Source organism: Rhipicephalus microplus, chromosome 2 (assembly GCF_043290135.1).
Source record: "Rhipicephalus microplus isolate Deutch F79 chromosome 2, USDA_Rmic, whole genome shotgun sequence".
Taxonomy (NCBI): domain Eukaryota; kingdom Metazoa; phylum Arthropoda; class Arachnida; order Ixodida; family Ixodidae; genus Rhipicephalus; species Rhipicephalus microplus.
Window position 1 is genome coordinate 234,127,195 of NC_134701.1, and position 27,715 is coordinate 234,154,909.

The 27,715-nt window shown below is 45.1% G+C and overlaps 2 protein-coding genes across 2 annotated transcripts in view; both read right to left on the reverse strand.

Annotated features, from left to right (window-relative positions):
- The window catches only part of LOC119183352 (cell adhesion molecule Dscam1-like), a 184,746-nt gene that overhangs the window by 13,577 nt on the left and 143,454 nt on the right, over window positions 1–27,715 (reverse strand). Inside the window, exons 19-21 of the mRNA XM_075877327.1 lie at window positions 12,559–12,814; window positions 1,215–1,307; window positions 195–425 (exon numbers count right to left, since the gene is read on the reverse strand). Of these exons, the coding sequence (XP_075733442.1) occupies window positions 195–425; window positions 1,215–1,307; window positions 12,559–12,814 (580 nt within the window). The remainder of the gene's footprint in view (window positions 1–194; window positions 426–1,214; window positions 1,308–12,558; window positions 12,815–27,715) is intronic.
- On the reverse strand, window positions 17,271–27,564 carry LOC119170288 (uncharacterized). The gene is made up of 6 exons (XM_037421411.2): window positions 27,176–27,564; window positions 26,330–26,344; window positions 25,054–25,391; window positions 21,189–21,316; window positions 19,769–20,521; window positions 17,271–18,613 (listed from the first exon to the last, which is right to left on the reverse strand). The coding sequence occupies exons 1-6, from the start codon at window positions 27,276–27,278 to the stop codon at window positions 17,803–17,805; spliced, it is 2,148 nt and encodes a 715-aa protein (XP_037277308.2). The 5' UTR covers window positions 27,279–27,564; the 3' UTR covers window positions 17,271–17,802.

Below are 27,715 nucleotides of genomic sequence, written 5' to 3' on the forward strand. Positions count from 1 at the left end.
CAGTTACCCTGGCAGCAGGTGTCCTCAGCGGCAAACTTGCTTTGATGGAAGTTTCATGCACCTGTGCGTATAAGCGCGTCATTCGGCTTTCCTGTCACATCATCTTATCAAAAGTTTAACGTCATGTCCTTCATTTACTTCACATGGTAAAGTTTATTTGGACAAGATACTTAGTGCTATGGCAGTCATAATACCTGAACCATCTGTTTTGGCCAAGACGACGTTGCTTCGAGCTCCTCGGCCAGCGCCATTAAAAGCCACTACATAAAAAGCGTAGCTGCGACCACAGCCCAAGCCGCGGAAAGCGTGAGTTGATCGTTCGGCATCTGCCTGCACCGAAGACCAGTCCGAAGAGGTCGCCGCTGTCTCAGAAAGGGGCGATCGCCGTTCTTGACCAGGCTCAGCCTTGTTGAAAAGGAGATAGCCTGCACAAATGGTTATATAACGCCACAAACTCAGCCGTTGAGCTTTGTTCTGCATATTTATAGCTTAAGGTGACTGAATACAAATAAAAGCGCTACATGACAGTAGGCACAGGAAAAAGACAGATTGCGTTGCCGGGTGAGTTGGTGCGATGTCTAAAAACCAAAGTAGAGTGCAAAAAAGACGAGAACAGGAGAGAAGTAGACCGGAATGATCCCCCAACCCTGTCTACTTGTCTCCTGCGTTTCTTTTTTTTCTTGTGCCTAACTTATATTTTTAGAAATAAACACAAACCTGTGCCTTCGTGATTCTTCGCACGGAACCATGAATATTCTTTTAACTCGCCAAGTGGCAACTTTCCGGTAGTGAAAAATATTTTGATAATTGGTTGCGAAAGACAAAGCGCGAAAGTCAGGTGCGCAGCTTGTATCAAGGTAACTCAACAACTGTAGGCTAAATTCACCTGTAACACAGCAGCCCATTCCTCCTCAACAACGACGTTTGCCGATCTGCCTGTGTCTCATACCACTTCTGCACATCCATGGGAAATGAAATTGCCGAAAAAGCACCATATCGCACCTGAACTCTTTTTCTCGCCTACACAAATGCCGATAGCCGACTGTGACGCGTCGCAGCTTCTAGCAATACTCTCTTTTCTCTCCGGCAACCAAATTGATGATAGTGACGACATGATATTCGTCTTAGTATGTCCCATAGTACGCATGTACTAGGAACAGAAAATCGAACGATGTAAAATGTCAGTGAACACAATGGTCTCTTGATTTTCTCACCATCGACAGGCTGGTCGCTTGATACATCCCAGCTAAGGTTTATAGAAGATGAAGTCGACGACACTAATTTCAGCCGTGGAGCGGCAGGCCGGTCTGCAAAAAAACATTCGCGGTAAATGCTAAGATTAGACACATTATCAGATGATATATTTCTGTCCAAATATCTGTTGATTGGTACGTATGAAAAAAATACAGAGATGGTAGACGCAGAAGAAACAAGCTGCTTGAGTGGCCCAGACCTCTATTTAAGTAAACTCACATGCGGGCAACGAGAACAGGTGCGCAGGTGCACATTGAGGATGTTTTCACCACAAGGTAAATATATTGAGACTATAAGATGATAATTTTAAGCAATACACCGTGCATTAGAAGCGAATTGCACGTGTTTATTAGGGAATAAGCTATAATCCCATTGAGGTTGATTTTTACCATAGGAGTGTCGAGATGACCTTGTTTTTTTTTAATTCCTAGTTGCCACTCCATCCTATCGTTTGGCATTAAAGAGGCTGTTCTGTTCAAGCAGCTTTGTTATACTCAGAATGCCCACAAGCTATTCACAACTGAAGTAGAAAGCTAGTGTGCAGTGTCCATTTTCAAGAAAGGGAACATTCTAGCTCATGCCTTGTGCTCTCTACTTTTGGTGGCATCGGCCATCGCGGGAGCCGAGTGAGAGCGCAACGTAGCAGCGCTTGCCCTACGGGCATAGAGAAACATACGTACATGAAGAGTGGACACTCCCGCAGGGCCCCGCGGCCCAGCTGGGGCGCTGCTTTCAGCGCCATGAATGGTTGGTAAGACCCGGTAATGTCTTCAGCAGAAATAAAATAATGAAATTTTTTTTTTGCTCTCCAACGCTGGGACTTGAACTTGTGCCCTCACGCTCCGAAAGCGAGTGTCTTTACCACTACGCTACGTACCCTTTTTTTCTTTATTGCCTTTTTGACTACAGGTCAAGCTAATGTGACAAACACCATCACACATGTTTCATGTGTGATAATGAATCAAACAAAGATATTACATCTTCAACACTGTCGGTAGTCTTATACACGACTCGCACTTTTGTAACAGATTCTACGAAACACTCATTAACAGATAGAACTCTTACATCACAGTGTCTGTACGATAGCATACTACGCCAAACCGAATGAAGACCAAGTAAAAATATAACATCCGAATTTTGCACAGAACTATAACAAGGCAAAAAACAAATTCCATATGGAGTAAGAGGTAAATCTTTTTTTAAAGTCCTCTGTGAAATGTCCCAAAAGAAAATGGCATTCTTACAATCAATAAAAACATGTTCAATGGTCTCAGGTTTGTAACACAGGAGAGAGCTGCTTCCCCATGGTACATACATGCCTCTCTCTTCAAGCCACGTTTTTACTGGCAAGGTTCCCGTATGAAGTTTAAAAAAGAAGGTTTTAACATTGGGCGGTGTAAACATGTATTTCACTAGCTTTAGTACGTCATGCCCATATGATTTTTCATACTTTGAACGGTAAAGGGGCACAGAAAAAACATTCTGCATTAAGCCTTTCATAAGGCGCTTTCTTTTCACGTTAGTTAGGTAATCTATCGAAAACCTTGCCCTTGAGAAACGATATGAGAACACAATTTCGCGCAAGAATGATGACAAGGTGTGTCGTTTTCCCCTGTCTGAAGATACAAAGAAGTCAGGCATGTGGTGTAACAGCGTTGTTAGAAATAAAGAACATAAAAAAGAGTTTCTCTGGTCTCTTATTAGCAGGAAACGTGATATTACTCGGTTAAGAAACAGATGGCACAAAGACAGCCCTCCTTGCTTAACACGCCGAAACAAGTTCGTTCTAGATGTTCGCTCTCACGTAGAGCTCCAGATGAACGTGGCGAATATCCTGTGGATTTTATGAATTCTTTTATGCGTACATGCAAAACTAAGTACTTGCAAAAAGTACATAATTTTAGCAGCCAGAAACACGTTGCATACAGCTGACCGAGAGAAAATTGATAAGTCACGACCACCCCTTCCTTCGGCTTTCGCGCGCAGTTCTTCAGCCTTTTCAAGCCAAAACGCTTCACTGTCTTCATACCTGTCCAAAGGTACCCCTAGGTAACGACTAGGTGTCGTGAGCCACTGAATATTTCCAAAGGAACTGGGCGTAAGGTCCCAATTAGCATGCCACAAACCAATGCTTTTCTCTTTGTTCATTAAACTTCCACTCGTGTCACAAAACCTTTGAGTGATTTCTAATAACGAAGTGACACTCTCTCTGTCAACAGTAAAAAAGGGAATATCGTCGGCGTATGCCAAGACACGCACTTCACATGACTGCAACCTGAAACCATTAATCCCTTCATGGTGAATCACTTTCTGACACAGTGGTTCCAAAAATAGAGCGAAAAGCAAAGGACTTAAAGGACACCCCTGGCGCACGGAGGAAAGTACTTGTATGCGCTGTGAAAGTTATCCACTTACAATTAAATTTGTGGTTGAAATTTTGTATGCTAATCTAATGCCTTTGAATATGATCACACCAAGACCAACGTACTCAGCTAGCGTGAAGAGTAAATTGTGTGGAACCATGTCGAAAGCCTTGACTAGATCAATTTGTAACATGGCTACTTTCAGAAGCACAGCGTCACAGTACTCCAAAATGCTCCTGGCGACGTGAATATTCGTGAATATGCTTCTACGCTTGATGCTGCAAGTCTGATGTGGCCCGACCAACATGTGTATAACTCCTTGCAACCTCCTAGCCAGAACTTTCATAAACCCCTTATAATCTACGTTTGTTAGCGCTATTGGCCTGTATCCTGTCACTTTGCGTAAAACATGTTGCTCTTTCCATTTAGGAATCAGCACAGTGTGCGCCTGATTAAACGATAGAGGCAGAGTTCCGCGATCTAAAGACTCTGAAAAAACCTCATGCAAAGCGACGGCCATATCCTCCTTGAACGCCTTGTAAGGGCGGCATTATTGCCATCTGGACCAGGTGATTTGCCCATGCCAAGATCATCGATAGCCTTCTCGATTTTCCCTATACTAATAGAAATTTCCAATAAATTTGTGTCCTCAGCATTCAGTGTCAGCATTTCTATCAAGAACTCATCTACATAGCCCGGCTACTTTGGTTCGCGATAAACAAACAAGTCTTGATAGTAGCTTTCAAAAACTTTCATGACATATTTATGTGATCCCAATATTTTACCATTCAATTCTATCCCTAGGATGTCGTGAGCTCGAGCGTATGCCTTTTCATCTGACAAGGCTCGCTTTGTCGGGGCTTCACCCATGAGGTATCTCTCCGCTCTTGCTCGTATAGTTGCGCCTTTATATTTATCCTCTTCAAGACATTCAATTTTGTTTTGACGACCTGCAGTTGATGTGTAAATAAGCCCGGGTTTTCTGCTTCAATTTTAACCAAATTATTTAGCTCTGCCCGTAGCTTGCGTTCCTGTTTTTGAGCTTGATACTGCATGTGACAACCGCACTCTATTGCCTTCAGTTTTATCCTTTGCTTAAATAATTCCTATCTTTCCGTGGCACTCCTTTCTGCGTTTTTGAAAAAATTCTCGATTTCCTTCTTTGTCTTATTTACAAACCCTTCGTGAGTAATTATCTTAGTATTCAGTTTTCATGTTTCCCATACAACCTTTTTTTGCACTTTAGACCTATCTCAAACGAGACTAAGCAATGATCACTGAAGGAAACCGCATAAACGTCATAGTTCTGATATAATGGTACTATCTCAGAACAAACGTATGATCGATCTAATCGTGCGTGACTCCAGCCTTGAAAATGTGTGAAGTGTTGGCGACTGCCACCCTTCGCAAAGAGAGCTACGTCATGTAAAAAGTACTTATTAAGGCTATCTCTAAACAAACCAACACTTTCACCACTTCGCAAACAGAGCTACGTAATGTAAAAAGTACTTATTAAGGCTATCTATAAGCAAACCAACACTTTCATCACTCAATTTAGCAGTATACATACCATCTTCTAGGGCCAGAACACAATTGAAGTCACCCAACAGAATCACACATCTCTGACATTCAAAGTATGCTTGAATTTAACAAACATCTGTCTCTCGAATTTGTAAGTGCATATACACAGGTAACTCTAAATTTAGTGTTCCCGTAACAAAAGTCAAACAAAACAAAACGCCCATGTAGGCAACTTGTGACCTCTTCCAACACAGTACCGAGAGAGTTCTTGACAAAAATAATAAATCCAGCTGATGCTCCCACTGCAAGTCTCCTGGACCGCGAGCAAGTCAAGGTCTTTTTCTTGCATCAAGCGTTTCAACCGGTACTGTTTGCGACGCGCTCCTAGACCATGTACATGCAGCGTACCAATGCGTAAAGGCACCGTCATGCTAGCCATGTTGATGACAAAGATGAAACTACGATACTGCGCTTACCGTGTCTCGTATAACGTGCAGTGGGAAAACCGGGGTTTTACACGTCTCGATCCTGTCCTCGAACCAGCGACGATGACGCCGACCGGGTTTCGAGGGCATGGATGGATGGAAAAACTTTATTTCGTCAGAAAGCAACTGAGGATGATTCCGTGTTAGATGGCTATTAACCCAAGGTTGGCGGCGACCTGTGTGGCCCACTCCACGACCCTTAACTGGACGACTGGGTCTGAGCTGGTCAACACGGCCTCCCAGTGCTCAAGAGAGGGATCACGCATAATATCCACCGGCGGCGGCACTATGCTACATTCCCAAAGTATGTGATCATATGTTGCCACAGCCTGACACCATTTGCATTGCGGCATAATCTCCTCCGGGTACATTTTGTTCAACACGTAAGGGTTGGGAAAAGATCGCATCTGCAGTTTTCTCCAGACGCATTCCAGCGCCTTAGTCAACCGCTTGTGCGGGGGCGGATAAAACCTCCGCTCTAGTTTATAATGATTCGTGATGTCATGAAAGGACACCAGCCCATCTTCTCTCGCGAACCTCCCCGGAACTGGCGGCTCACCTACCCGGCTGACGAAACCTCGAGCATTCAGGTGAGCCGCCTCGTTCCCAGGGTTCCCAGAGTGTGCTGGTACCCAGACAATTTCTATTTCTCAAATTTCTCGTCCCGTGGCCCCATGCAGAAATCGTGCGGCGGTCGCTGATATTCTGCCCCTTGCCAGATTTCGGATGGCTGTCTTTAAATCACTGAAAATCAAATCTGACTGCGAATTAGTTATAGCTAGCGCTATTGCCGCTTCCTCTGCAGTTTCCGAGGAGCGGGTTTTGACCGATCCAGAGGCGACCAAGCGAACCCGCCTGTCCACCACCACAATCACAAAAACGTCTTTGTCCTTATATTCCGCAACATCTGTATAGACTGCCGCATTGTACTCGCCGTACTCAACGTGTAAAGCGCTGGCTCTTGCCTGCCTGCGCTGCGTATGGTGAATCGGATGCATATTTTTGGGCAAAGGTTTTATGTACAGGGCCTTATGTAACTCTCGCCGCACCTGAATTTTGGTGTGCGAGAGCCTCTGCTCTAATGCCAATCCTTTCCAATATGATCCTGCCCGTTTTGGTTGTCGAAAGCCTAGCGTGCTGCATCACCAGATGCGCCTCCCATAATTCATCCAAGGTGTTGTGTGCCCCTAGTTTCAACAGCCTTTCTGTAGGCGCGTTGTTAGGCAACCCAAGCGCTGCCTTGTAAGCTTGCCGGATCGTAGCCTCGACCTTACCTTTTTCTGCGGCATCCAACTTCATATGAGGTGTCGCGTAAGTAATCCTGCTGAGCACAAACGCCTGTACCAGCTTACAAAGTTCTTTTTCTTTAACCCCGCTCTTACGGTTAGCGATTCTTCTGATTAGCCTGATAGTAGCATTGACCGCGGTCTTAAGTTTTTCAAGGGCCACCCTATTCTTCCTGTTAGTTTGCAGATATAGGCCAAGAATTCTAATCGTTTGAGCTTCAGCTACCGGCCTGCCCCCTACCTTTACCTCTAATGGCGGTGGCGGAATATAGTGTCTTGCATGTAGCCCCCTGGATTTGTCCCGAACCACAAAGAGCTCGGACTTGGGCTGAGAGCATGAAAGTCCCGCCTCCTCTGCCAACTCTTCGACAATATTAACTGCCTGTTGCAGTGTTTCTTCCAGATGCGCGTCACTACCCCTGGTTACCCACAGAGTAATATCATCTGCATAAAAGGTGTATTTGAGTCCCGGTATCTCCTCTAGCCTCTGCGGTATTTTAATTAAGGCGATGTTAAACAGGAACGGTGACAAAACTGAACCCTGCGGCGTCCCTTTGCCTCCCAACGCGAATGAATCCGATTTGATATCTCCTATTAAAATTTCTGCGGTTCGGCCCTCCAAGAATGATCTGATGTAGCGAAATGTCCTGACCGCTGGGCCAATTTCCGATAGGTTATTCAATATTGCCTCATGCGAAACATTGTCGAAAGCTTTATTCAGGTCAAGCCCAAATACAGCTTTGGTGCCCGTGCCATGCCCGGGATCGACTACATGATGTTTTAACTGTATCATGACATCCCGTGTGAACAAATTGGCCCTGAAACCTATCATAGTTGGGGGAAAGATGGCCTTGTCCTCTGCATAATTCTGAAGCCTGTTAAGAACCACGTCCTCCATCAATGTGCCCACGCATGATGTCAGCGATATGGGGCGCAGGTTTCCCAAGCAGAGTTTCTTGCCTGGCTTCGGAATAAATATAATCCTAGCATGCTTCCATTGTGCTGGGATCTCCCCGGCCACCCAATACTCATTTATCAAGTCAGTGATCGCCCTGACCGATTTGAAATCTAGGTTTCTCAGCATTATATTAGTAACCCCATTCGGACCTGCGGCAGACGTAGTACGCAGCTGCTCCATGGCAAACTCCACCTCCGCAATGGCGAACACTTCATCCAGGTTTGAGTTTTCCACCCCCGAGTAGTGTGGTAAGCAACCGTCAACTCCATCAGTTATGTACCGATTCCGGAGTTCCTGTATAAACTCTCCAATTGTGCCTTCATATTGATGCATTCACCGAGTCATTTGTCCCCGTTGCACCGATTTTGTTGCTGCCGGATCCAAAAGATGCCTTGACAGCTTTTATGTCTTTTTGCATCTAAACTGTCCATTCATGCGATCACAAATCTGGCGCCACTGCCTGGCTTGCAACTCAATTGTATAATTTACGATTTTACGTTCTAACTTGGCAGTCCTTCTGCGAAGGACGCCATCATGTTTTTGCCTCTTCCACCTTCTCAAGAGACTCGCGTGTGCTTCCCACATGTGTAATAGTCTCGAGTCAGTGGTAAACTCCTTTTGCTCGACTGGCACTTCTACAGTGGTATTATTTACATCCTCCTTCAGCGCCTGTACCCATGCATCTAGGTCATTAATTTTCCCGTTTACATTGTCTGCTCTGTTTTTCCTAAATCTGTCCCAATCTGTAATTCTATGCCCCCTCACTTTTTCTTTATGCTTCGCAGCGCTAAATGTCGTGGAAAGGATATAGTGATCACTTCCTAGGGCTTGTCCTGTGTTAATCCACTTTGCATTACTGATGCCTCTAAAAAACTTAAGGTCTGGGGAGGTATCCATGCTTATGCTGTTGCCTATCCTCGTATGATCTTGTGGATTATTTAACAGCGTCCATCGCAGATCCCGGGCAACTTGCCAAAGCCGATTGCCCTTTGGGCTGGCTCGAATATAACCCCACTCCGGTTGAGGCGCATCAAAATCTCCTACCACTATAAGCGGAGCGCGAGCTGCTAACCGTTGAGTTTGAATGAGGAGTTGTGGCAAGCCCACTCCTTTATCTTTTGGAGAACTATACACATTAAGTGAAAACAGACTCTTCTCATACTTTCGTTTAGGCAAAATCTCTAGCAGGACATAGTCTTCCCTGCTGCTATCTACGGAGTGCTGAATGGCAGTGATGTTGCGATGGACTAGCACGGCTGTGAAGACACGTGATACGCCCCTTGAATCAATTCCTGGCGCTGTAAATGCCTTAAATCCAGGTAATTTTATGGAACCACTGGCCTCCTGTCAGGCTATTTATGTCTGGTTTACTGTCCAGATTTTGTACGTGCAACTGCCGGTTACCCCGCTTTTGACGAAAGCCCCTGCAGTTCCACTGCCAAACCTCAATTTGCTGGCGAGGCGCCATGATGAGGCACCAGGTTGACTAATGGCACTTGGCCACCCACGGGAGGCAGTCTTGCCTCCAATAGAGTATGAAGCTGCTGAAACATGCGCATGACCTGGGTTTGGGAATCCCTAAATTCAGTGGAGAGCATGCCGACATGCTCCTCTATTGTGTCTAATCTGGCTTCGATCTTTTCGACTGGAGCCTCCATTCGAGGGCATATTTTCTACTCATAGCGCCCGTGACGCGATGCCACAGACGCTCCGGGCGTTTCAGGTTGCGTTCTGTGCTTTCCACTCGGTTACGCTTGCCGCGTCCCGTGGTCGCTTCCGGAAACTTTGCGCTGGCTTCTGGTGTAGCGATCTCGCCACTGGTACCCATGTCTTCCTCGATCGTTTCTTGAATGTCCCGCTGGCCGCCTGTTGCGGCCAAATCCTCTGATTCCTTCGTTGAGTATTTGACGTCTTGCACTGGTGCGTCGGCTGTCTCTTCTCCAGTTGCCTGAACCGTGGCGTCGGGTCCCACGGCATTGCTGCCAGGGGCGAACTTCTCAGCCTCCTCGGCGTCCATTAGATTATCTTAGGCGTTGTCTGTTGGCAGCGCGGTCTTCGTCACTATGGCATAACTCCTGACGCAATCTTGACTTTCGTGTCCAAACGCTCGGCATACACCACAGCGGGGAGTCTGGCAGTCTCGCCGTATATGTCTTTGCATGTGACACCTTAGGCAAAGCGGTGCCCGACCCGGGGCCACAAGAAGGACGGTGCCCCCTCCAAACTTAAGAAGGTGCGGCAAGTCTTCCAGCACCACGCCTTCCTTCAGTTTCAGTCGCACCCCCCTCGTCGTCGATGTCGCGTGTTCAAAGCCCGCGACGATCCAGTTGTCGTTCGAAACTTCCAAAACTTCACCAAAGTCACTCAACGCTTGTCGAATGCTCTCATTCGAGACGGCAAAGTCAACCCAGTGGCTTTTCACGGTGACATCATGTTGGATAGGGTCGATGATAGCACAAAGCCACCCTTGACTTGAAGTCCACCAGTTTTGAGTATTGCATCTTTGTCATCCTTGCTTCGCATCTTCACCAGCCAGATGTGATTCATCTGGAAGGCTCCAATGCCAGCGATTCATCTGGAAGGCTCCAATGCCAGTCCCACTTCTTCTAATGGGGCCCGAAAGTCTTCCAACCGGTACGGTCTTTTTTTCCAAACCACCGTACAGAAACACACACTGTTCCATACTGTGACCCGATGGCAATGTAGACAACAAAAACCGGTATTCCGATGGTGCAGAAGGAAGGTGTGATGCTCGCTGTGCTTACTTATTCTAATCAAGCGGTGTCAATAACAACACGAGCTGGCACTTGAACCGGCCCCGTCGTAGCCGCTACATAAAAAAAGGACACATATTCGATGGAGCAAAGAAAGTGACACCCAGTTGTCATTTTGTCTATGAGAGCCGCAACCGCGTCGAACAGAGGAACATGAGAAGCCATGTGATAAAACGGGACGCGCACGCGCCCTGCAGCAGGTGTCTCGTCGTGTCTCGTCGCTGGCTGGCGCACCGATGCATTCTGCCACGTGATCCCGTGGTGTGCACACTTTTGATCGCACTTGTACGTTTTAAGAGTGCTCATAGCGCGCCTATACTCGAGCGTGATATGAACTATGTGACATACGCGTAAAATGTAATTCTTCTGAGCTGCATATCAAGAATACAAGATGAAGATATTCCATAGTAAATGTTTCCGATTAGCTTATGGAACCTGCATTCGTTCCGCCTTTAAAGTGTGCGACGAATAATGAAAAACAAGAACAATGATGAAAATCTGCAGCAGCTACTGACAACGCTTAATTTCCGGTGCATTACGACACGCTTCCGCAAAGATACTAGCTTAATAGAACAATGATAAGCTTGTAGTTGACAGTTTGCTAAGATTTTAAACTGGCTTTGTCGCTTCATTGCACACTTGTGAGTCGTAATCAGGTCCCGCTTTAAGTGCGGGATATATTAAGAAAACCGGAAAATTCCTGTCTCGTTTCCTGGATAGAGCCAAAATTTACCCAGAACAATATTATGACTATATAAAGCCTCGGGCTAGGCATATATAACCAACCGTGTTGCCCCCTTTTTAGTAGCTATCATTTGAGCCAAAATTGTTGGACGAAGGGCCACCATTTACAAGATCTGCGCTAAACCAGTCAAACCTTTTCAATTTCCAAACTCTTCATACAGCGCTACGTGCCGGCCGGCCCGACTAATTGCTTTTAGAAACAATTGCAGACAATGTTACGAAGTTATGTCTCAAACGAAACCGACTTGAGCTGCACGTTCTAAATGTGGTGGGCTTTCTATTTTCACATCCACAGCGATATGACATGTTTATTGAGACTTCGCGAATTATATGAAGCTAAAATCTCATACGTTCACGAAAACCGCATTAGCATCAGAATGTTTTTTTCTTTAATTTGATATAGGTTGTGCGAGAGTCGTAACGTAATCTTTGCATAGATTGAATAGACGGTGAAAGGCTGGCCACAAAACACCGACCATTAGACATAAGTAAAAAGGTTTCTTTCCAAATATATATGGAGCTTCGGTACTCTAGGAAGATGCACGCAAGTTTAATAAAACAGTTGCAGTTATTTCGATCCACTATAGCGCGCTGCCCAGCTACCTGTATAAGTTACCCGGTACTTATTCTTGGCCATCTTAGTGACCTAAAATACATAACTATGCAGAAAACACGCTCTTGCACAATTACATATGGAAATATAATTAAATCAATAGTGGTTTAATGTCATGTTCGAGTGGTCAGTGATTGAAACATGATGCTCGTTACTGCTGATGATGAAGGCAAGCGCATTCGTGGCACATGATTACTGCCTCTGCTAAACTGTAGTTCTCGGTATAGATCAGGCGGAGTGCTGCAATCCTTCGTAACATACGCCACCCTCTGGAGCCGTTTCACGCTTCGTGATACGCAAGTTCTCTGCTTTGAAGTCATGTCAATAGGACTTCTGCCAGAGCCATAAGTAGCTGCAGACTAAATGGTTGTCTACCTGACGCAGTCCCGGTTGTCGTGAACACTCTCATCCCAACGAGCACCCTGTCTGCCAGGAGCTATACCCGCTACAAGTATTGCGACTCAGTCAACGAACAGTGCATAGTACCACGGCCGTGATTGTATATACATCGATGTGACGTGCCTTCTCACAGACATGTGTACAAGAAAATGGAAACTTACCGAAGTCAAGCGTTTGCACGGCCACCTCCTCTGATGCCGGGCCGGCACCTTTGGCATTGAATGCTTGAACGACTATGGTGTAGCGGGTGCGAGGCCGAAGTTCACGCAGGTGGCACTCTTGATGCTGATTCTCACCAGGAGACGATTGAGCACTGCTTTGCAGGGTCTTATATGAATACGGCAGGCCGCTGCCCCGAACGCGGTAACCGACGTAGTAACCTTGCACGGGACCGTTCGTGTCCTCCTCTGGCGGTTCCTGAGAGTGGTAAAGGAGGACAATATTAAAGATTGAGCTATGTAGTTCTTATTCCATGCATTCCCCAATCGCTCCTTGTACTGCACGTAGCCATTAATGATTTCTCTCATTTTTTTCTTTTACGCTTTCCAAAACCATTGCGTATTATGCTCCCGAAACTACCAAGTTATATGGGGTTCTGTGAAATCTGCTTACTTATTATTTTTTAAATCAGCTATTGAGCAACTTCGCACAACTGCGGACTAAATCAAACATCACCATTGTCATATATAACGGAACTGGGACCATATTTCGAGCACAAATCGGTAATTAGTTGAACGTAAAGCTAGCATAAGCTCGCCAAGCGACTAGAGATCTCAGTTTACTTAGAGAACCGAAATCGTCAGATTGTACACTGAGTGGTCCAACCTTTATGGCAGTAACAACCATGTGTATACCATGGTCTTTCTCGAGAGGAGACGATGCTGTCGTACCACATAGGAACCGACTCGACATACTACCCGGATTGCTGAGTCAAGACTGGAAATGGGGAAGCACATCCCCGTTTTGTGTCTTCTAGCTGCGTGGACATAGCTGATACTTAGCATTTTATTTGGCTTTGGCCGAAGTTTGATATAAAGCGAGCAGCTATGGTCCTCAGCTTGCAAAATGGTTGTTACAGGAACCACACAATTGAAGATGTCATTTTTCCCGGAGGGCCCGCAGCAATGGGAAGGCTCCTACGAATTTTGATGGTCTTTTTGCGAGACACGGGGTGATTCAACACATGGTAACAGACGCCTACGATTCAGGATATGCTAAGAAGGAACGACTGCTCTCCATGTAGGTCAGGCTAATCCCACCTGCTGCAACATCACAATCATCAACACCATGCAAAATTCTTCTGATTACACCACGTGATTGCGTGCTTGAGCTTATGTATGTCCGATCGTGCACGTACGTTAGCGAACGCTGGAGAATGAGCGCCGCTATAGTGGTTCTCAGTTTAACAGCGACGGCATTCTGGCCATCTGTTGCTTGTGCTTCGGGTTTGATTTTATCGGTGAATTCAGTAGAACGGTAATATCCCACAGCAAATGGCAGATGTTATATTTCTGAAATCTTAACGCCGCCATTGGCTCTTTGTAGGAAGATCTACAATTCTCAGATTTTACCTGACAGCCTATTTCCACTAAAAAAATGTTCCCTATACTTTATAATTGCATGATTTGTTATTACTGGCGTTACGTATGTATTTAGTCATCGTAAGATGTTCGTTGCTTCACAGAAAATAATTATGAATGCAACGAGCAAAGATTTCACAGCCCTTATTTTTTAAAGATTTTTGGACGCATTTCGCTTCAAATTCCGGTATATATGGATGTAGTAGGATGTACCCTGAAATACAAGACACACCAGTAAGGGCACACTTTTGCCCGCTACTTGGACAGAGTATCTGTGCCGTCATCAATCATAAGTTAAAAGAACGTGTCCTGCCAACTACCATACTTCCTCTTAGCCTGAGGGCGGTTACTTTGAAAAGACGCTGCAACGCTTTTTTCAACTAAGCATTGAATGGCTTCTTCAAGGGAGTTGATTGCCTCTCGAATTGATCACCATGAACATTTGAAGAATTCGTCTAGTACGAGCGGAGTGACAGAGATTTGTCGTGTGCGGTTAAGGTTGCTTTCTTCTCTCTTCCCAATGAGCTCGCCGGGAGCTTAGCAGGGAAGATGGCGCGAGGCGCGAGGGAAAGCAGTGGCGTCATGTGAGCGTCATGATTTTGGAGGCTTTTTGTCTCTTAGAACGCGCGTCTTACAATCATAGTGACTGCGAGCGCCCGCCCAGGCATGGAACTGCATCACGTAGTGACGTCGGTAACTATGCAGCACACAATACTGCACCAACCAATCCCGTGAGTCTGGGTATATGGCGCAGTCATTCGGGGATATGACGTCAGTTGTAGAAAGAAGGAGCTGGTCCCAGCGTACTTTGAAAATAAAATGTAAGTTCCAGGCAGCGTGATGCGGTAGAATGTTTGGCTATCTTGTTTTGAGGAGTTTCGACCACCGATCGGGCGCGTGTTCTGAAAACGATGAAAAGGAGCCGCAGGGCCTTTTTCAACGCAATGACGCCATGCATCTTTTTGCGCTAGAGGAAAAGGATGCCACAGCCGTGCTAACTCATGCCTATATCACACCATTGTTAGGTGCAATATGCCTTTAGAGGTCTTTTAATATCATCAAGCAGGTGGTGCATTTGATGGAGTGTTGCCAAAGGCTACTAAGTAAGCAAGCAAGTGCTCATCACAAAAGAATCCCAAAAAAAGCGGAAACACATTAAAATTTTTTTTATTCTCGAAAATATTTTTAAATATGAATAAAAGTGCCACCCAAATACGAAGGATAGTTTAAGTCACCTAATTGCTTCAGACAGCGAAAATATCCACCCGTATGGAAGGAAAGCAAATAACTACTTTTTAACATTGTCTCCAGAGAAGTCGCCATTCGGTTGAGGGCACGTTTCCGAGCACGTGATTAACGTTATTTGTTTGTTCCCCCAAACTATATTTGACTTCGACATTCAATAATAGGCGTGCGCATGGGGGAGGGGCATCAGGGGGTGCCAAGCCTGGCCCATACATTCACTAAGTAGAATCAGGGGTTGGGGGGAGGACACTGCAGTGAGCCTTCGCCATACTTGATGGGAAACGCTGTACACGCCTACACACTCAACTACTCAGTCACAATAGCAGTAAACAACAAACACAAGTTGTTGAACGTGCTGTCCACTAGAATTACTATATTTTCTGGAAAATTAGAAATAAGCCTCCTCTCCCAAAGACAAAGAAAAGAAAAAAAACAAGTGAGTAGAAAACTTTACAAAGAACTCAGCAAAGAAAGTGGCCTAAACACGCTTACTCTAAGCAGAACTAGCAACTATTATTGTAAGCCATTGCTCACAAAAGTAAGCCTGTCTTCGTCAGTGCAGCAATGCAGTGAGCACATTTTTCTATTATCGAAATGTTCTTTCCAGCGACGTTACCTGTTCGCTAACTTGTAATATTTAAAGGGTTCATTTTCCGGTGCGCTGTCTTCTTTGGAAGATATGCTACGTATCTATCAGATCAAGAGGGAGACATTCCTTGCACAGAAGGTCAAGAACACGATAAAGTGGACTGGCCTGTCTACTGTGCGTGCTAGATGTGCTCCACCTTGTTCAGTGTAATAAAATACACACGCAAATAGTTATGTCTCGTCTCGCTTTACGTATCAATAGAACTAAGACAGCTTCTAGAGCCTCTTGAGGACCAAGGCCATCTATATTACTTCTGTTGTTATCATCTAGCCTTATCATCACGCACACTATTGCAGAACGAGTGCTTTACGAGGGTCCGTGGCACAAGGTGCTTCGCGACTACGTGAGCGCACCGACACATGTGGCAATGAACGGGCGTTCTTATTCGTTGTACTAAACGCTGGCGCCGCCAATCAGCCTTATAGCTAGAGCAACCAAAATGTGTTTCCGTGCGTTGGTGCCACCGTCCGCATCATGGCCTATTGATGTCCGTGTTTTGCACGAAATTGAAGGTTATAGGTTGTCCAACCAGTGAGTTTTCGCTAACCAAACGGTTATCGGGGCACCGTAGAGCATTACTACACATTGAGTTCGAGAATGAGACACTCCCTCGGTTACTTCGTTGGGCTTAAGATCATCGCGAAGAAATCTTCAATAATGAAACGAGCGTTCCTTATCTTTGAGTGATTTGGCGCCCCATTTTCCCTGGTTTGTATAAACCCCTTTGTCCAATCCGCAATGTCGCTGACATGTTCCTGTTGAAGTGTATTACCACAAACGCGGATAGAGGTGTTCTTCATGTTTAGCACCAAGACTCATTGGCGAGCAGAATACAAATATACTACCCATCTTTGGATGGTGAATTGGGGTTCTAATTAGTCCTCGAATTGTCGAAATGAACATAATTAACACAAAAGACCCCACCGAATCTATTTATTGTACACTATACAGTACATTGCATTACCGTATTGCCTGAGCTGATTAGACCATAGGCTGATCGTCAGTAGCAGTGTAGCGTTCGAAGGTCTGGTGTGCCATATTGACGGGATATTCTGCTCAGTGAACAGATATTTTGTGGAATCGCAATTGATCTTCTACGACCCCCCCTCGAAAACAATTGAATTGTATTTAACATCAACGAAACCAAATAACTTGTATGAGGTCTCGCATTGCTGCTTATCATTTTTTTCTTCACATGTTTATTAAGTACAGCATAAAGTAGTTCGACGAGGTTTTCTTCGTTTATCTACAGTCATTTGAATTGTGGGCAAATAATAAAACCCATGGACCAGCTTGTTTTGATTACCTTGATGAAGGTTGTATCAGTCTCCATTTTAATGAGTGGGAAAGTAGTCAGTGAAAGATTTGCGAAATGGAATCGCAATGCCAATTCGCACTCTTTAAAAAGCGAAAGGTTGCTACCGCTTTTATTTTTCGTGCAAAACATTGCTTACAGGTTACAGCCGGTGTCACAGAGCACATCAACTTATTCAGCCTTATTCAAGGTATGTTAATATATTTTTTGGTCAGTGGTAGTATATGTTTATATCAAAAAGCTAATAGAAAGTGGATTGTTTTTATCATTCCAAGATGCATTATCCGCGACTGAGAGAATTAGCTGCATCAATAACTAAGGTGTGAGTGCGCTAAGTACCATTCGTTGGATTGCTTTTGGCAGTGTGCCAATCTGATCAAAATTTGAAACTCTGTATTGTCTTGATCGACATTCAAAGCGTGAAGGCTATGCAGAAATTTGTTTAGGAGCCGTGTTGTCAGAAAGTTTAAGCAGCAGATATACAGTTCCTTTAAGGCAGATACCCTAATATGAACTAAAATAAATAAAATACTACCTTTGGACAAGTGTCTCCTGCGCTTATTGCGCCCACATATGTCACCAGTACTCTATATCATTCCTAAACACGCACACCATTTTAGCTCTTATTAACGCTGTTTAATCGACTAGGTTTCTCGTGAGCCGTGATACAAGAACAAAACTTTTTCAAGTGCGCAATTTCCATGCAGTCCGCAGCACCTCTGTACAAGTTTAATCTCGACACGTCCCCGAGTAACTTCGCAGGCTTCCCGTTGTTGTACGTTCGCACGGTGGCCTCAAAAACAGCGCCTCCTGGTGCGGTTTCCACTTGAAGCACGTAGTCTAGCGAGGTCGTTCCAGCCAAGTCACGCAGGTATGTGCGAGCGCTTTTCACAGACGCCAGCTTGAGACTCGCACACCTGTTCCTGTGAGAAGCAATAAATCCGTTGATGTTGTCGATCAATACAGACGCAGCTCGTGCAACGGCGTCGCTCTTGGGATCCTCGATTACGCTCTCTCTACAAGCGCACCAATGGCCGTCGATCGCGGCCTCCTCGCAAGTCCTATTGTAGGGAACTTCGCCGAACAGGTTGAGCGCCCTTTCCAGCACGGCCGAGTGCAGATGGTCCGGGTAGTCGTCCAGGTCCAGGGGTCTAGGCTTGCCGTCGAAGTTGCTGAGACACGCCAGAGTGGTGTGCAGGTCGAACGGTGTCGTTAGACGCCTGGCGTTGACGTGAACGTTCCTCATTATCTCCGGATGATGGCGCCGGAACGTTGGGGGAAAGCTAATGAACAGAGAGGGAAGTCTGTCCTCGAGGATTCCGGCGTAAGTCTCTCTTATGGGACTCCAGCGAAAACCGTGATCACTCATGAAGAGCACGATTGTATTCTGCAGGTAGGCTCCTTGGTGTAGTTTTTCCAAGAATGACCTGAAAAAAAGGCAGCAGATATCGATATTTGGAGGAGGCAATAGTTAAAATCACAGGCAGGCGGGGGGGGGGGATATAGGGGAATGGTAGGTGGAGCGCTCTCCCTTTCACCTAAGAGAGGGGAAGGCTCGAAGTTTTCACGCATTGACTAATTAGGGGAGAGGGTCGTTGTAATCCTGCGCATGACCATGGTTACAGGAAAATGACAATGTTATCATTGACACTGATATTGCTGAGTGAAAAATCTGTTAGGAAAAGCATTGATTAAGTGTACTAGTAGTTTCAAGCTGATGTCAATACGGTATTTCTTAAGCAAGTTACTGTGTTGTGTAATTATAAAGCGTTAGTGCTCTTATGGCAATGCAGTTGCTCGATCTTGCTTCTAGTGTGCTTGCTGATGCTTTCCAGCAAGCAAACCATGGATATTTCTGAGGTTGAAACACTTCCGATAAATTACTTCTCGCTATCAATTCCCTATCTTCACCGTATTATTTCAGGTTGTATAGAATAGGACTGCTACGAGAAGTAATGTCTATTGCGACGCGGGTAGGCTCATTGACGTAGCTGTTTTTTAGTGTAGTCTAATACGTGTAATATCCTTAGCAAGATATGTAAAGCTGCGGCCACGTCTGTATAGAGCTCTAGAGCAGCCAGGTTTCGCTTTGCGGGCCGAAACCCTAAGGCAGTTTCGGGCTCTGAAGTGGTGTATCAGGAGCATGCTTGGCCTAGTTGTCAGGCTCACCACGTCAGCGCCTGATGCTGCCCTAAGGTTTCGCCCCGCAGAGCAAAAACCGGCTGTTCGCGTGCTCAACACAGACGTGGCCGCGGCTGTACTAACGTGTTCAGACAGAAAACTGAGGTAACGTCACATAACGTGTGAAAGAAGAATTACTTGAAAATTTTAACAAATACGTGTTGGCGGGTGGACAAACAAACAGTAAAAGAAAAATCTAGACAGGAAAACACTTCCAAAAAACTACTCGCCTTCCTTCCGTTAAAGTACAACTTGTCTTTTGTATGTGTCAAACTAAAGTCAGGTCACAACTCCCTGAAATGTACTATGCATCTACAAGCTATGTTTGAATCTCAAAGCTTTCTATATCTTACTGCTGCTGGCACTTTATTTCGAACTAGCATATATATAAAGAAGCAGACCTGTAGAGATGGTCCACGCTTGATCCGCCATTGAAGTCGTCGTGGGTGGCACTGTTAATCCAGACGAAGGCGAAGGAAGGCCACCTTAACATCAGTTCTTTGTACGAACGAAGCCAATCGAGCACGATTTCTGTTTCTGACTGGGTGCCGACACAGTGGTAACAGTTGAGGGGCTTGCGGTGACCCGTCTCGCGCTCGCACGTGCTCAAGAACGGCCTGAGGTAGTAATCTGTAGGTTGGTTAAGAAAGCCTTCCTTGAGGTAGTTGAAGGTAGAGAGGGTCGGATTGTCTTCAGCATAGAGCGTGCTGTAGCCGTTAGCCGCGAAAGACTTCCACAGCATGGGCAGGCTGTCTAGGTATTCGCCCTCCGCCCAGACTCCGAAGGCCAACTCTTTTTCGGTAAGGCCCGTCAGAAGAGGGACGAGGTTGGGAAAAGTATTGTCGCCCACCTTTGTGTAGCCGTACATTTCAACGGCGCCCATGCGTTCTTTCAGGTATCCGACTGTTTTCGGGAACTGGCGGTGGGCGTTCAGGCGGGATACGCCGTCGACGCCGATTATGAGCACGCTATACTGGTAACCGGGATGCTCTGGCTTGTAGAGTTCCTTGAATCGATGCTGGTACGATTTCTTGGGATAAACGAAAGCATGGAAGTTGACGTAGAACAGAGCTGCCTTGTTGTAGCACTCCACTTTGACAAACTCGTGAGTTGCCTTAGCGCCGTCCTGGAAAAGGATGCACTCACTTTGAAACCTGCCGAAAAATAAATGCAGTAGTAGTAATCAATTACACAGTGAAATATTTCGCCATACATAGCTTTCACAGGCAAAGAAAACGTCATTGTTTTCACGTGTTCTTAGGTTAGATAGATGTTTCATGAACATTGTGTCAAAACAGCGTAAAAAAGCAGGCGCTAACTGGTAGTCCAGTTAACACCTGCTAGCCGAGGAAAAACCAGTGTGCAAAAGGGTATGTTCATTGTGTTTACTGCCCTCTTCGTCATGATATCCTGCTGTTCCGTTCATTACTCTTATAGCGCTTACTTATGAACGAGTAGCGTTAATAGCAAAGTGGGCATCTAATAGTAGAACACACCTATTAGTATGTTCTTCCGGAAGTTAAATTACTAAACGTGACCGAGAATTCTCAATTATGCGTGTCTTCTTATCGGCACCATATTCTTATTGCCGATCAAAAATGTTCAGTTGAGATTATTACAAGCGCTGTTCCCACTGCCCTGAAGGGCATCCTACTTATTCTTTATTTGGAAGCTGTTTATAAGTAACTTGCTGGCATTTTAAGTTCGCACTTGGGTTATTGCAGCTTTTCTTTATATAACGAGACAATTATTTTAATGAAAACATGTATTGGAATGTATGAAAACGACAGGAAATATACTGTAATAAAGGAGGCAACTCACACAACGTCATTGTCACTTCGAGGCTTGAGGTTTCTGAAGAAAGGTCGATAACAGCAGTGGACATTTTCCAGAGAATGCTGCTGAAGTACTCGCCCTATGACAGGTGCATTTATATAGATCCGCTTATCCTAAAATAAAACGGGTGCAGAGGAATTTTTAAAGCATTTCATGCAAAAGCTGTGAGTGAAAGAATAGGTGCCACATTTAAGAAAAAAAAAAGCATGTGTTACTCCTTCCGGCTAGTCGAAGCTTTCCACCTATATGACTCTCTTTACAGAGTTACGTTACTCTCTAGTGAGTTACAGTGCTCTCAAAAGAGAGTGTAATATCTGCCCAAAGAGAGTTTAGCAAAGGAACGTTTATTGAACTACTATGCACAAACACTGGAGACCTTTATAGTTTAAACACTTTGAAATTGCGTCATTCTCATGAACAACTTTTCTTGGAAACGTAGTGAAGGCTTCAAAGCCAATTCGCGTGTATCCTGTTACTAATGAATGTAGTCTCACAATTGAGTCTGTTTTAGGGTCGAAGCTTTTTAGGGTGTGGGTCTTTCCCTCGTAGTATGTTGTAGTAGTGGCCACTTCTAGTTAGTCTTAAAAATTGTTCAGTTGATTTCGTTCTGTGTATATATTCTTCAAAATAATATCGCTAGATGGCGGGAGTGGTTTTCGTATAGTTGATGATTAAAGAGGATAGATGGCGCTGTTATAATAAAACATTTACGGCATATTCCCGAAGTGGGTGATGATTAGTGGGGCGAAGCGTCTGTCCATCCGTCTGATGCCTGACTTAGTGTGATAGGAGCGACGGATGGATGGACAGACGGACGGGAGGAAAGACAAATGAATGGACGGATGGACGCTTCGCCCAACTCATCATCGGAGATATGCACTCACTTTCTCTTCTGCATGGGGTATCTGAAATACATCATCATTTCGTACATGTAGCTCTTTTAGACACCACGTAGCAGACACCAGTGAAATGTTTCCGTTCTTTTAGGTTTATCACTGTCACTTTGCGTTTTCCCATGCGTGAGAAAGTCGCGTCTTCTTTCCGTACCTCGAACGGCGAGTGGTGTTTACTTCGAAATACAACGCGGTTTGCGCCAAGCTATCCCTTTCTACAGTCGTGGGAGACGATGTGTACCTAACCAGACTTCCTCGCGTAGGAGTACACGTGCAGAAGTTCCACCCCCGTAGCTTTCCTTCATCGCGAATAAAAGTTGTCTCAAGTATAGATGCAATTTTACACAGACTTCAATAAAACACTGCACACTGCTACGAAATTATCAAAAGCAGAAACATGTCAACTCTTAAAGAGCTCTCTGTGTGTGTTAAGAAAAAAAATGTTTGACGAATCAAAGTATGTCTTTAGAAAAAGTGTTCAACAATTTCGAGTACTTCATACTCAGCTATGAAAGAGAAGTGAGCCGTCCGTATACAAAACCGAGTTTTGTGCCATTTCAGAGTCCACCCGCCATTGCTTGTTGAGGCTTCATGAAAAGTCACGCACGTCGCAAGCCACTGCTCTTAAAATAAACGAAATTATCGCAGAGACGAATCGTTGCAGATAACAAACTTGAGGTCCTTGGTATATATTATCGGAGAAACTGACGCCACCGCTAAGCTAACCATAATGGTCTAGGCTGTACGGATGAGCCATTAACTTATGATATGCACAGTGTGGGCCGGCGGTGAGTTGCACGATTCACTCAATTTTTTATCCTTTTGTGCATGCCCGTTTACAATAAACGGCGACTTCGATTTCACTCACCGACAATCGGAAACCCTGCATTGATTTGCCCCTAAAAGAGTCACAGGAACCTTTTTCTTAGGGCACACCAAGGCGTGTGATAAACTATTCGTGCTCTTGTTAGGTTAGCATATGTTAAGGTTAGACTAATGATAAAGCATTAAGCTAAAAGGAACATTCATGTTCATAGTTATTATTAAGAGGCATAGCGCAACGTTTTTTAGATGCGAAGACGATTAAGGTCGTACTGAATCCGGTGTGCGGCGTGACCACACTCATTGAGCATGTGGGTCCTCTCCTACACTCTCCTCTCTTGCCTCGCAATGTCGACGCAGGCAGCGTGAGCTAACCTACACTCGCCTCCATTTTGATCCTCTATAAATTCCTCCCGGCAGCGTTTAAGGGGGACTCACACGAGGGAACGGAGGAGGAATTTTCGCAGCGGACGGCGGATCACGTGACGCGTGCGTGATCGAAACGCGCCGTCCTCGCTTCATCTGCTCTCCTCCATTCGCGGCACGGATGGGAATGTGTCGCCGCTATTTCGATTCTCCGTTTGGCGGTTGTCTGCTCTTGATCGAGAGGATTCAGCGTCAAATCTGTCAACATTGGTCGGATTGGCGTGGCTGGGAAGCAGGCTGCCGGCTTGAAATCCACATGTTTTAGTTTTGCAGCAATGACCGAATGTGTTTCGTGTGACAGTAGAAGAGGCGAGTAGTGTTTGGTGGTTTTGGTGGTGAATTCGTGGTTTTCATTCACAGCGCGTGGCCTGCATGAACACAAAGGAGTCGAGAGTATGCACGAGGATTCCGCGAGCGTAGCTCCGGCTGTGTGCATGCGACGTGTCCGCTGCTTCGCCGGATGAAACTAATCACGTGACTATTCGATACGCGGAGCAGCGGAATTTAGCTCTCGCGTGTGAATCTAGCTTTACGCACCCGTTGATCCCTTACCCCTGTCTCTCCTCTCCTTGCCCCATCCCACCCCTCCACTATAGAGTTCCCTATGTATCCACTACAGAGAACTCTGGCACTAGTGTCTACGGGAGCTGCAACGCATGGCGTTTCAGCGAGCATGGGAACGATGGGTACTACACGGATTTGTCTAGTCTTTGTACTTCTGGCTCCGTATGTGTTCGTGTGACTTGGAGCTGTTCTGTCACGAAACAAAAATCAGCGAATGTCCAACTTTTGCACTTCACCACCTTAATCTCTCAGGCTTACCATTTCAAATTGGGTCACAAAGTTCAAACGGGTTCGTTCTTTCCTTCAAAACAAAACTGAAATACAGCAATAAACGGCGCCACAAGTGTGATTGGCCACACGCAAGTATGAAGACAAAGAAATCCATGTACTTCTCGTCATTCTTATGGTCGCCGAACTATTGCAGCACTAAAGTCCTTTCTAGTTATTTTAGGGAAGCGGTACTGCTGCTTCCTGCTCAGGTGCTAGCGTAGTCGTTTAAAGCAGTGAAAATGCATGAAAGTGGAGCATTGAACCTTACACAACGAGATTCCCAAACAAATCGTCCATATTTTAGTTCACCATAATAATGGCGTAGCGGGCCGTCTGCGAGCCGCCAAAAAGCATCCATCCCACGCTCACCCTTTGGTAGATTTTATGGCGCACTGTGAAAATCAGCGACATGGGGCGTGTCCACGCAGTGCGAACGACTCTGTGTTTCGGCGGCAGGCAAACTCTGCTCGCGAAACAAGCGGATTCTTTAGTGTGAACAAGGCATAAGCGTTTGCACCCGCTGCTTCGAATCTACACATGGTTCCCTTTCGAGAAAGATGGTGTGATTTTTTGCTATTATTCGCCGATAAAACGCCCAATGTTATTTTTTAAGTAAATGCGTTTTGTAAGGAGTTGGTTCTTGGAGGTGTGGCTCCAGCTGATTCTATCCTCTTTCGTGGCAGTGTTCGCCTTGAAATTTTCAATGATCACAAAACAGTACACTATTGGCACATGAACAAACATTCACAGGCCTACTTTCTGCACTGAACGATTATTCTATAGTTAACAATAATAAGGCCAATTCCTGCCCTGCAATATATGTGTGAACACAACAGCAATGTGCACATAATGTGTAAATGTTGACATGTTATTACCTTTACGAACGTTATATTCGGAAAATCCGAAGAACAGTCCACGGGTGACGACTTGCTCACAAACGCCGCTATGGAGGGGTCGAGGGGATCAATGTTCGGGATCTTGCATTGTGCTGTGTTCACCACGAAGTGCCTGTTCGGAGCCAGTGTCATATCTTCGGCAACACTGCGTGAGGTCGCGTAGCTTATGTTCCTTGCTGCGCGGTCGCGTATGGCGAGCACATTGACACGAATCTCTTCGTAATTCACCGATTCCAGTGCAGTCTTGAACGCACCACGTCGTGGTAGCAGGAACAGGAACAGCGTGCAAGTGATTGCGATAGCCACAGCCACTCTCACTGAAAAGAAGGCATGTGGGCACGCTAATTTATTGTATCAGCGCGAGAGCTGCAATAGTAGCAAACTATATGGACCGATACGAAGCCACACCACTCATTCAAAAAATATAAAACGGTAGTGCCACTGAACATCCATGCATATCAGGTTGGTTCCGAAACAAAGTGAGAAAAGTTAGAGTGACCTATTTTACTGTATTTGTGTTTTTTTACAAAACAGGTGGGAAAAAAGCAATGAAAGTTTTCACAAATAGCACGGATTAACTTTTACTTTAGCATAACTGGCGCTGAACGGCTTTTAATAATTAGAATAATTTAATGTGGGTGTTCTTATGTGGACAAGTACACCAATACTCGAAGAAAAAGAAACAATGTCATGTTGAAAACAGACTCATGCCACAGGATTAGAATGCACGATACAAGGCTCGCTGAATGAGTAGATTTCTAATACAAAACCTTATAGGCACGTGAACCAAGTTATGAATCTTCACTAAACATTTAGATAGAGTGAAAAAAAAAAGCTGTGAAGTGGGTACGTGTCATATTTTAAATGTTAGATTATTTATTTATTTACTTATTCATTTATTTATTTATTTATTTATTAAACATACCTTACAGGCCTCCGTTGAGGCATAGTGTAAAGGGGGCAGTACAAAAAGTGAAATTTTTGAATTGTTCACAAAATACAAATACAGGAACATACTTAATGAACCAAATGACAGAGCAGTACAACAGGAAGCATGCGTCGATGACGGCAGTTCTGTGCGGCGTTTATGCTTCCTGTCAGTCGCACCCTTCGATATCCGTAGTTTAAGGAGGTGTAACTGCCTTGAATTATTGTATTTATGAACCATGTTCAAATAAGACGTCAACCTTGCTGTATATCTGTTCTGCTTTAACTTGCTCGTGTGGAAGGGCTGAAGTTTTATTGCCTCAGTTACCTCGTTTGTATGGTTCTGCAACAAACAGCAAGAGAAAGAACAAGCCGTTACGCAAAGTAAGAAATGAAAATTAAACAAAAGACGAAAGAGCACAATGAAACAAGTGTAAAATTGGGGGGCCCTTAAGCTTCGCCTTTAAAAGCTGAATGTGATCACGGTATTTTTTTCCTAGTGTGTACTTCAAACACTCTGCGAATGAAATCTTTTCGAACTTGATATACACACACCTATGGAGTCTTCAGGGTACATTAGCGTGTTTCCGTTTTGTAGTGCGTGACTGGCTTTAAACTACAAATTCGTTATGATAATCCCATGTTCTCATGCCCGATGGCGAATATAAATAGCCTTACCGCGCAATATTGCGACAATATTTCGGTTTGTATTGTGAAGCATGTATACAAGACGTGTGTGTTTGGTAAAGCATGAAAGTTACTTTCGCGGTATTTTCAAGAATGGGGAGTTATTTTCACTCTTTACTCAAGCAGACGCTTAGCTGGGTGGTAGAACGGCCACTTTTGCCATGCAAAACATCCGCGTTCAACTCCATTCAAACGCAGAATATTTTATGAATTATTTTATTTGAATCTTTCTTCATTTTTCAGTCAAGCAAAAATGATCTTTTTTCGCTCGCAACCACTGACACAGAAGTCGCAATTTCTGAGAAAAGAGCTCTTTAACGGTATCGCATTAAAATGGCATGATGCTTGAACTCTTGCAACAGCATGTGGTGAGATTTGTAAATCGGACTGCATTTCTGGCCAGAAAAACAAAACAAAAGGTCCCATTGTTCTCACACTTCGTTCAATCTTCTACATGAACTAAATGAGTGGATCACTCTTCACCCACCTCTATATGACAAGCCCCGTGGGCAGGTCGCTTGCAGAGGTATCTTGAAATTTGCGGGCCTCCCCATAATCCGGCGCAGCAAGCCCGATCGCAGATCGGGCATAAACGAAAGCGAACGCACCTCCCGCACCGGCACAGCTTCACACTGGACGTTGACCGCAGGTCCGATGCGAGGTTCACCCGTCGTACACGTCGCATGTCCGTTCCCATGTGAGCTTGCACTTCTCAGCAAGAACTCATTGCCACGAAAACCGAGTAATACGAGACGAGACGTCGTGCTGGGTGAACAGCGATAACGGAAACAGAGTAGCAGACCGGAGACGTTGGTGGCAGCGCGTTTGCTCGACGGCAGGATGGGGATACGCTCTTTGGAGTCGGATCCGTTGTAACAAACAAACAGCGCCGCCTATACGTTCGCTTCGACGGATGTTTGACACGTGTGGCCTGTAAAGGAAACTTGAACCTACGCTAACTGTTAGTTTGTCACAGAACATATAGCACTAGGGATATTGGCACGTATACGGGCGCGCGCGACAGCGG

Coding starts and splice junctions, on each gene's coding strand:
- LOC119170288 (XM_037421411.2), bottom strand. CDS start 27,278: ATGCCCGATCTGCGATCGGGCTTGCTGCGCCGGATTATGGGGAGGCCC. Junction 20,522..21,188: donor CGAAGTGACAATGACGTTGT/GTGAGTTGCCTC, acceptor ATTTTTCGGCAG/GTTTCAAAGTGAGTGCATCC. Junction 18,614..19,768: donor AGCGTGGACCATCTCTACAG/GTCTGCTTCTTT, acceptor CCTTTTTTTCAG/GTCATTCTTGGAAAAACTAC.